This window comes from Haplochromis burtoni, unplaced genomic scaffold, assembly GCF_018398535.1.
Source record: "Haplochromis burtoni strain Fernald_Lab_line unplaced genomic scaffold, NCSU_Asbu1 Contig_70, whole genome shotgun sequence".
NCBI lineage: Eukaryota > Metazoa > Chordata > Actinopteri > Cichliformes > Cichlidae > Haplochromis > Haplochromis burtoni.
Window position 1 is genome coordinate 550,397 of NW_024582431.1, and position 11,358 is coordinate 561,754.

General features: G+C 38.6%; 1 protein-coding gene across 1 annotated transcript in view; it reads right to left on the bottom strand.

Moving 5' to 3' along the window:
• LOC102309293 (deleted in malignant brain tumors 1 protein) overlaps positions 1–644 on the bottom strand; it is a gene marked incomplete in the record, with an annotated part of 15,336 nt that extends 14,692 nt beyond the window's left edge. The window contains 2 exon segments of the mRNA XM_042221624.1: positions 391–478; positions 576–644. Coding sequence (XP_042077558.1) covers positions 391–454 — 64 coding nt within the window.
• Between the last annotated feature and the right edge of the window lie 10,714 nt (positions 645–11,358).

An 11,358-nucleotide genomic window follows, 5' to 3' on the forward strand; every position in this document is an offset into this window, starting at 1 on the left:
AATAATAATAATAATAATAATAATAATAATAATAATAATGATAATAATAATAATGATGATGATGATGCACTCAGAAATCAGTGAGCCAGCTGAATCGGTTACAGATTCATCATATTTAAAGTGTAACATTACTTGCACAGTATGTATAGTACAATGCAGGTGGATCCACAAGTTTGTAGAGATAGTAGTTTCCATATCAAAGTTAAATGAGTAAAATTAACATGTTCATATTTGTGATTTGCACATCTGTCCTCACATCTGTCCTGACTTCGTTATAATTTGTCTGGAGCAAATATTTCATTAGTGTCTTAATTAGATCCCATCCGTATTTGAAAAAGGAAAAGACAGTGAATCACACAGTGAGCTTATGTCTAACTAGAAATTATTTACCTGAAGGGCTTCCTGTGAAAATATGCACAAGTATGAGTAAAAACAGTCCAGCAGGTGCTCCCATAATTGATCACATCCACCACTCAAACTAGATGAAAAAGACCAATGAGATGTTTTAAAACTTATTACCCGTATGTCATCTTATTCTGCATAAAATCTATAACTTCTGATGTGTCTGTACTTACCCTGGAGACACTCTGAGAATCCAGCTCTTAAGCTCACAGCAAGGATGGGAATTTATAGGCCTGTTTCTGTGTGCAAAGGACAAATTGAAGTGATTGATGGTGAAATATATAAGTGGGTAAGATAGAGAACTTATTGATATGACATCAAAGGAGTTACTTATTAATCTAAGAAGAAAAAGAAGGTCACATTCAAACTGAACTGACACATCCACAAAGCTTGAGTCAATAATTTATATGGTACAACAATTAGAGTCAGCCAGAGTCATAACTTGATGTTTGCACATTCCAGCAATGAAAATACCAAATGAGGTCAAGATGAGTATCTCCACAAACCATATTCATAACTTAACATTTTAAGTGCATTATTTAAAGTTTTCAGTCTGTACGAACTTTAACTTCGTTCACATACAACACGGGCATCTTCATGGTGACCACAGTTGTGGTTCATTTCCAAAACATCCTACATTGTCCAACCAGATGGGTCCGCTGCCCTGTCCAAAAGCTGCATTTTATGGTGCTGAACGAGCGCTTCCACAGCCCAGTTGTCTGCACACCACGTTGGCATCATTCAGGTCCCACAAAGCATCTCACACTGTGCCCCACTGTCCACTGTGGAAGGTCTTCACGCTGCCAGAGTAGATGCTGCTACCATTAACCAGACGGACCACTCCCCTCGACTTCTGTGCTGTTGTCCACTCAAGTTGTGGTAGGTGGAACAGGTGTGGTTTGGGGAACTCTAGCATCTGTTATATTGACCTTTGTTGACGATAATAATAATCATGCACTCAGAAGCCTTTAACCCAACTGAATCAGTAACAGGTTAATCATATTTAAAGTCCAACATTACCTTCACAGTATGCAAGTTGGTATGTGGGTGGTTCCACAAGTTTGTAGACATAGTAGTTTGCATATGTTTGACATGAATGGTCTGTGACTGGTAGTAGCAGCAGCTGCCACTCCAAACATTGCACACAGTGCGATTTACAATTTCACCTGACCATGTGGGATGAGGTTGTGTTATCCACAAAGGCGCATCGGTTCCACGCCTGTTTGATTCCACACACCACTCTGGAATACTGTAACAGTTGTAACCCCCTATCTCTGTTATGGATTCCGCCGTGTGTACGCGGACTAGTGTGCTCCCAAGTAACTTGTGGTAGAGCTAGCACTTTTAATTTTGATATTTAAAATAAATGAGTACTTGTGGAAAGTTAAAAGCTGTTGCTCATTTGCTATCCACCTGCACACCTCCACGGCTGGCTTCATCTCCACCTCATGTTACTATACGAGCACTGGTTTGGTCCAGAAACAGGCGATACCAGCCTTCCCAGGTTTTTACCTCGATCACAGTGTATATCCAAAATATTTTCGGCAGTCATCATTCAATGTGATGTAGTTCTGACAGGGTCCACACATTGGGAATTGATGCAGTCCATGCCTGAAGGACAAACTGTGTTTCCACAGGGAATCAGCACAGATTGGGAAGAGACGGACGGTCTGGTGTTGGAGGAAAGCTCCAGACATTTATATGATCCCGGTGTGTTGTAACAGATCTGAAATGATGTGCATGGTGAGTTTGAGAAGGAACACTCCTCATTTTTCACACAGCCCTTCTCTGCGGACCAGTGGTAACCTCGGTTACAGCAAGAAGAGTCACTGCAGATTTTGGGGTCATAGCTGGTGAGGCCTTCACCTACAAAGCCATCTTTACAGACACAAGCGAGTGCGCGGCCTTGTTCACATGACTGCGAGCCGGTGGCTTCAGGATGACAAGAAGTACAGCTGGTAACACGAGTTCCTGCAGAAAGAAAAGCCATATGCTGATGCATCCATTTAAATAAAGGTTAAATGTTTTATGAGCCAGGATATTTTCCCCCTGCATTCATTCTTTCATTCACTACAGAGTGAGAGTGACACAAATCTGACAACATTCTTATAAAGCAAATTATATATCAATCTATAAAATTATTAACATTATTCTCATATTTGTAAGTGCAAGACACTTACAGACACTAGAATAGAGAAATATCTCGGTCAAAGATGCAGCGAGGAGACTTTTTGGGTTAAAAACGTTCTATTTTTTAAAAATCTGATCTGACGATGACTGCATTTTAAAAAACTTTTTAAAAATCCTAAAACTTTGTTAGTGTCTGTACTGAATCTTTAATTTCGAGTGAGTGTGAGCATGAGAATATATATATGACCTCTTTCTGTGTTTCTTTGTTGGAAGACATAAATTGCTCATTTATAACACTTATTATTATTATGTTATTATTATCAGTCTTGGCGTCTGAGTTGAAACACGATATTTGCACGTTGTATATATTGTTTAACCTGATAATCTTACCTCAGGTTCCTCTTATCAAATTCTCATCTGATAATATTTCAAATGATGCCAAGTGAACTTTAACACTGATCATCATGCATGTATTTCTCAGTTTATTTGCATTTATGTGACTGGCTTTAAAAACTTGATTTTCATCGTCATACTGGCTTCTTGGAAAGCAGGACTTGTGCATCAAACTTGGCTGACCCAATCTGATTTATTGCATTTTTTGATACTTTCTTGTCACTTCTTATTGGAATAAATAGTATTACATAGTATCTCTTAAGTCGGTTGCAGTTTCTGCTTTGCTATATTTAAGTTAATGACAGCCTCCTTATTTTTTCTGAGAAATGCTTGCCAGAGAAGAGTCCAAAATCAACAGAAAGCTTTTTAAGAAGCCATATATTTATGTACACAAGGGCCTAAGTTGGAGGGAGGAGTCGGATTGAATACGCAAGGCCTCAGTAGCAGGAGGCCTGTTGCAATCCTAGAATGAAAATTTGGTTTTGTTTAACATTTTCTTACTCAAAATAATCAGCTTTTGGGAATGTTAATAAATTATATATAGGTGACTGCTAATATGCACTTTGAGTCATGTTTTTAGTATAAGCACTGTGAATGAGGAAAAAGTTAACTGAGGAAAGTTAGCTGTTAACAAATGTATTTTAAAATAAAGGTGAGAGGAGCACAGTTGACTGAATGGTTTATGCAGGCAGCCGTTCTTACAGTCAGTAAGCCAATTCCCAGATGTGACCGCATGTCAAAATGAGCCATCACAGCTAAAAGGCATGAAAAGCAACCATCCTTTATTTCCAAACAGCCAGATGGTGAATAAGCATGAGCGTCCCTTCTCCAAATGGTGTGAAACAAAGTGAGTTGATACAATAACAATCATTTGTACTGATAGCAGCTTGAACAGAAAGCAACACGTGTGAGAGATATGGCTATGACATGGTTATGGATCAAGAAAGACAGAAGAGCTCTCAAAGAGGGGTTCCAGAGTCATGTGCTACAACCCTGTTTACATCTCTCAGGATGTATTTAACACTCTGACTGTTATTAGATGTGAAATAACCACAGTCAAACACAATTAGCTTCATTATGCTTGGTGCGTATTTTTATCTTCATCATGAATAGACTGATCTTCACCTGCTTTTTTCTTTTCACAACGGCACAGTGGTTAGCACTGTTGCCTCATAGCAAGAAGGTCCTAGTTCGACTCCACCACCTGGCTGGGACCTTTTCTGTGTGGAGCATGTTCTCCTGTGTTCGTGTGGGTTCTCTCTCTGGGTACTCTGGTTCCTCCCACAGTCCGAATACATACAGTTTGTGTGTTAATTTGTAAATCCAAATTGTTGCCTCGAGGCAAGTGTTTAAAGTCCCTGTCAGTACTTGAATGTGGGTATTTAGATCCTCATCATTAATAGATTCGTCTTTACATGATTTTTATTGACTGACGGCTCTGTTCACTAAAGCAATGTGGCTGTCATATAATTTTGTTACAACATTTCTGAATTGGTGGATACATAGAAATAACAATAACAAGGACAAATACAAATATAGAAATCTCTCATGTGAAATCTCCTTGAGTTTTTTCCTCTCACTGTACTGATCTTTATTTGTTAATAAATAATCAGGTCCTCAGATGACAGGAGGCTCAACAAGTCAACAAGGACAGGTTAAATAATAAATGAGGCTGTAAAAAATTAGAAATTTGTTTTAGTGATAAAAATCTAATTGCAGAATCTTTTTGTCCTGTTTTCTCATGTTTATCCTGTTGTTCTTAAAATGGACAGGATACATTATGGAATGAAGCAAAGAAAAGACTTTTGAGAACAGGAAGTGCTCTCTTTGAAAAATGTACTCTTCACATCCCATGGCTGCTCACTCAAATATGTGAACGCTTGCTACCAAACAAATTTCCTGTAGATGAACAGTTGAGACAACCTTGAATTTTGAACCTTGACGTGTGTGTGATCATTTGATTCAGAAAGAGTCATAAATAATCATTTAGGAAATTAATATAATTACCACATTTGTCTTGGCCCTATGCCTATCAGTGACCATGTAATCTACTTTCCCTTTCATCATGGGAAGACAAGTAGACGCACCCTTATGGAAAACACTGTCCTCAGCTGGAGAAAGGTAAAAAAATTAAATAAAAAAATTATACAGCGTAATCAGGGACCATATAATGACCAAAAATGTGCCTGAGAGCAGCACCACTTTGAGATTATTGTCCTGGATTTCACAACTTATCTTTGTGCCTGTGCGTGTGTGTATGATTGTGTGTGTATAATCACTTCACCCCACCAATCATTCTGCTGAGTCAAGTGATCACTGTTATCTCACTGCTATCTCTCCTCTCTTCCTCAAAGCCTTTGTGTGAAACTCTGTTTCAGCCTCTCACTAAAGACTCAGGTGGGTTCTTTTGCCCCCTGAATCCTCTTCTTTCTACTGGAATTAGCGTTTGTTTTTAGGTTTTATTATTAAGTATATTTGTCTCAAATTTGTTTTTAAAACTTTAAGTAAACAGTTTTTAGATTTAAATGTTTTATATAAATGTGATTTGACTAAATAAGAAGACGCTTCCTACGTATTCTTTACATCTTAGAAACCACGTGGTAATCCACCATAGGAACGCCAAGCAAAACAACACTATTGTACAAAAACACAGAGAAAAGATGAAAAATGTTTAAAAACAACATATAACAGATGGGCTGAAGAAGATGATTTTAAATAAAGGACATTTGTGGTGTTTTAGTCACAAAATCTTGAAGAATCATATTTTTTATGTTTTATATTTATTTGCACCAGAGTACCAAAAGAATTCATTAATTTTGGCAGTTTTATTTGCACAAACATTATTCTTGAATGTTTGACACTTCATGAAATGTCATGAAGTGGAGCTAAAGAGAAAAATCTCAAGTAACATTTTGCAACTAATTTGGTTAATTTCTATAAGGTCATTAACATTGCTGGGCAATTGTATTTCAAATCAACCAAGTCCTCTGCTTGACCAGCAGGGCTTGGTTGTCCAAAGATTGCAAAGTCCCATATTTGAACACACATAAATCCAAAAATCCAATGTGAAATTCCCAGTCACAAAAATGAAAAAATTCTATTCCATGTTGACTCATCAAATTGTTTAGACTATTTTTTGTTAAACCATCTCAGATTCATCTACACTTTTTGTTATCCATATTTACGTTTTTAGTGGAAGAAACGAGGGAAAAATAAGAATTTGCATATTAATGATTAAGGAACTGACCTCCCAGACCATTGTTCCTTCAGCCGTTATGCAGCGTACTGTTTATAAGATTGGGGAAACCTGCACTCAGCTGAGACCGAAGAAGTTACTTGGATTAGTGACGAAACGTTTCTCCCACTGAAAACTTCACGTCCAGATGAGCAGAATCAAACTTTGGTGATTTACTTGTAGTCATTCTATTTCCTCTGTACTAATACTTAGGTTTATCCCAGCTGTGACCAGTTTCCAGCCCTCCTGATTATCAGGGGCGGATCTACTGGGGTGGCATGTGCCACAAGTGGTTGATTGTTACACTCTGGAAATGGAATGAAGGTGAGTGGCATCTTTACAGTTAACACAATTGTGGACCCCAAACCAAGTATGTTTGCATTTGGTAGTGCTATTAGTGCTGCCACAGCCCAACTGCACATCTGCACACCACATTGGCATCATTAAGATCTCAGGAATCATCACCAACAGAAAAACAAAATATTAATTGGGGTAAGTAAAATAAGAATAATGTTATTGGTAGACAAGGCTTGCTATGATGACTGCTAACATATAGGATGATGTGGAAGAATGGGGGAAGGTGTTGTTGCTTTGGGTCTTTGGGCAAGAGTTTTGTGTTTCTATTCTTAGTTTATTCTTTTGGATATTTCAGTCTGTAGTTCTTGTTACTTTTGTACTCTGGCTCTGTTTGCATTTTGAGCATTGGTTTATATCTCAGCATAACATCTCCAGTGTCCTTTTGTATCTTGTTAACACTTTGTCTCTCTCCGTGTTTGTTACTTCCTGTTTTATTTTCGCCCTCTGTTGTCTTCTGTGCAATCTATAAGAGATAAGAGACAGAGAAGCTGATACAGACTCTGGCTACGTCTACACTAATTTCAAATGATAAATTTGAAAATGACATTCTCGTCTAAAAACGCTCCGCGTCCACACTGTCGTTTTCAGTAGTTTCCTAACAGTTGTTCATCCACACTGAAACGACTCAAAGCGCTTGTTCCTGTATTGCGCATGCGTGAAACGAAAACGATTCGACCTGCTAATTTCTGCCTGCTGTTTATTTACTTACCGGCTCTTTGAAACGTTGCTGTAAAATGTTGAGGAAAAGCACCAAGTTTTTTAAATGGACTGACAATGAGGTGGAGTTCTTGCTGCAAGTAACACAAAAGTACAAAGTAGCAAAAGTGAGTGACAATTAAAGAATTTTCTAAATGCTCCGGATTCGCAGTTCACACTGCGATTCGAAAACAGTGTTTTCAAATGTATCCGCTTTGGAGAGCATTTTCAAAGAGCTCAGTTTTCCTTGACCAAACATGCCGTCTCAGTGTGGACGGAAGGCCAAAACGGAGAGAAAAAGATGCGTTTTCAAATGAAAACATATTATGTGGACATGGCCTCTGGGTAGTAGGGAATTAGTTGCCAGATGATTTGGAAAGTACAGCTTAAGTGATGAGGGAAATTCCCAAGAAGGTGTTGTGTCCTCTGGACTGTGGAATTGGTGGTGGAATGAGGAAGTAAAGGAAAGTGTTCAAAACAAAGAGATCAGCGAAGAAAAAGAGGGGTAGTGAAGGACATGAAGAAAGTAGACTAGAGCAGCGGTCTCCAACCTTTTTTGCGCCACGGACCGGTTTATGCCCGACAATATTTCCATGGACCGGCCTTTAAGGTGTCGCGGATAAATACAACAAAATAAAACTAGTACCGGTACCGAAAAAAAGAAATTTATTCATAACACACGTGAAAAGACCAAGGAAAACCGAGTAAACGATAAAAACGAATAACAAAATAACGCTGAAAACCGATAAAAACCCTGAAAACTATACATTTCACACCTGAGCCTCAACTCTCGCGGCCCGGTACCAAACGACTCACGGACCGGTACCGGTCCAAGGCCCGGGGGTTGGGGACCGCTGGACTAGAGCACTGGGCGGCTAGGCGTACAGAAAAGAGAGAGGTAGCAAAGAGACAGCAAAGAGAAAAGACTTTTATCGACTTGTCTGAGAGAGAGGGTAGTTGCTGAGATAGTTTAGATATCTGCAGAGAAGATATAGAGTTGATGTATTTGACCAAAGATGTTGATTATGGAGCTTCCAGGTGCTGGACCACATAGATGATTCATGGATGTGATGAAAGAGGAGATGCAGAGGGTTGGTGTGACAGAGGAGGGATAGGGTGAGATGGAGGTGATCCACTGTGGAGAGCATGCTAGGGAGCAGCCAGAAGAGGAAGAATGAAAACAGATAACCTATCTAACCAATTCAGGTTAAACTATTGCACTGATAAGATACCATATCTTGGTATTGTATCTTGATAGGATAAAATCTTGGTATCTTATCAAGATATGTTTGTTTTAGATTTGCTCTCACGTGATTTTTACTGTAAGATATGAGGAATAGGCTTTGATATAATCTGACCTCCTTTCTGTTTTATGCAGGTAGTGTCATACAACATTCAAGTCTTACAATTAGAGTCATTACAGAAGATGTCGTTAGGCCCCCGTTTTTTTAACAAATAAAAATGTAAAAAAAATCTTTTGAATTTGAAGAAAAAACATACAAACTTGTCATATCTAAGATGGATTACATCTTACAAGCGCACTCAGAATAAGACCTCTGATGCAAATTGATACATCTTGGAGAAGCTCACTGCGGCGTGAGTTCTCAGAATCGCTCTTTGAGCACAAGAATGACAACATCACGGAGCGTAAGTTTGATAACATCATGGAGAAGCTCACGGCTCTCCAACGGGAGATTGAGAGACCAGTGTCGGACTGTTAGAACAGCTTTGAAATTCACATGAGTTGTTCGCACTAAAGTAAAAACCACCATCACTTCATGCGGCTACCACTTCGGCGCCAGCTGTGATCTCAAGGCTGGAGCTGAACAAAAACACCCTGATAACAGACTGTGCTTAGACTGTTCTTCCTATCCTACGCAAGGCCACCTGGGTTGGCTGGAAGACTGTTTACTTAGCCTAGCAGGGCGAAGGACACTGTCTCAGCTGAACTCTGGACACACACACACACTGATACACACTCATCCCCCCTCCCTTTCCAAACACCTTCGATGCTTGTCCCCTCCCGGGGAAGATGACGGTCGACTGGACCAGCGCAGACAATCTGCACGACCGGATGCGCTGTCTACACCGGCTCTCTCTTACCCTTTACCCACCCCTGTTGCTTGTCTTGTGTTTCTATGGTGTATTGATAGTCATGTGCTTTTTGTGCTGAGGTGTTTTTTCTGTTATCAAACTGTTCTCCCACTAGGAGCTCAGTCTGAGTGGAGTTTTTTTCTCTCCTCCTCTTACCTCATGTTATGTATTTTCGTTGTTTTTTTCCTATCAGCCTACCTTTCTGACATGTCTTCCCAATGTGATGTTTGTGTAAAGTTTGGTCAGAAGGTTCCTTTGTAAGTGCGCATGCGCCATTAGCGTGCTGCCTGCTGTAACCCTAATTTCCTTCGGGATTAATAAAGTATTCTGATTCTGATTCTTAGATCAAAATATTACATAGACAAGACATCATATTATCCAAAACTAAAGTGCACATGATAAGACCCAATGGGAAATAGTGATGTTATTTGATCTGGTCATATTCTATAATATTTGCCTCAAAGGCATGAATTCATCTGTAAAGAAAAACTAACATTTTTTCTGCCTATAGTCTGTTTTAAGATTAAAAGAACAAAAGCCTAGTGTTTGAAGTTAGTGAAAGAAAAAACAAGTGGCTCAACAGCATGATCAATTCATTTCACTTTTACTAACAATAGAAGCATTTAGACTGTCAAACACATGTATAAAAATTATAATACAACCAGCCCAAGTAGCCTCTTTTTCTCAACTAAAAGCCTGTAAACAAAAACACTAGTGATGACAATGCTGTCTTATGCAGCAGTAGCCTCTCCTCTCGGACACACACGGCAATCAGCTTGTTACTATAAATACAATGAAAACCTTCACAGCCTTTATAAAACCATCTGATCAACTAGCATAACTGAAGAATTTTTTCAACTACTCCCGTCTGTGTGACGCCAAACTGACTGACTGCTAAATGTAGATTTGATTTTAAATTTTCCTCAGTTACTTTTATAGTCTTCTGTAAGCTAAATTGAGTTCACTGACTGAAAAAGTGCTCTAGCCTGTGAGCTTCAGGTCAAGGGTGTAAAACAGACTTTACAGGAAGGCGACACATAAAAACGCATTTATGCATTTTTGGAGTCACCAACTGAATACATGCAAATTCTGGCAGCAATGCAATGCATGCAGTTTGTGTTGATGTCACGGTGACATGCACAAAAAGCATTCCTTCAGTGGAGTCTCTGTTGCACTGCTTGACAATTTTAAATTATAACTCAGGTCACATAAAAGGTGCTCAGTGTTAAGTTACTATGGCGATCTTACCAGGTACAAAGGAAGGCCACCTTTGTCACACTGAAATCTCGAGTTGAGGCTCAGCACAGCTCAGTAACCTGTTACATACATATATACATTATATATAATATTTATTTATATATATATAAATTATAATTTGAGTAAAAAAAAAAAAAAAGCACTGGATTGGACTCTAGACCAGTCAATCAAAAAGTAAACTCAGAGACACACCCCTGAAAACATTAGCCATTACATGACCTTCAGCCACAGCATTCATCACATCACTTAACGTCCACCAGTGTGATAGCTTTATTTACAATAAAATAAATGAAATGTGAGGGTAAATAGCTTACTAAACACAAATCCAGTGTTTTGTTGGAGGCATCAAATGTAATAACAGGAGAGCGTAATTTTTACTTTGGTGCCTACAGAGTAGCATGAAAGACAGATATATCATCCTGGTCTAAACAGCATTATTTACCATTATTTAGCACTAATTAGGTGGTGCAGTTTGGTCGGTAACCTTTTGGAAAACTTTACAATTCTTGTAATTTTGTTTTTAACCTCCTAGGACCTGGCGTCCACATATGTGGACATCACATTTTGGGATGTCTAGACCAAAATACCTAATTTTGCTCTACAAGGGACTGATTTCCACTTACGAGGACATTATACTGCCACTGTTCTATCAAAATTTAAAACGAATGTCCTCATATGTTGATCTCATTTTTCTCAGAAACAAAAATTAGGTTATAAAAAAAAAAATCAGGTAATTCTTTGTTTTTATATTCATTAGGTCCCAATCAGCCCAAATGGCAAAGAAAAATTAAAAA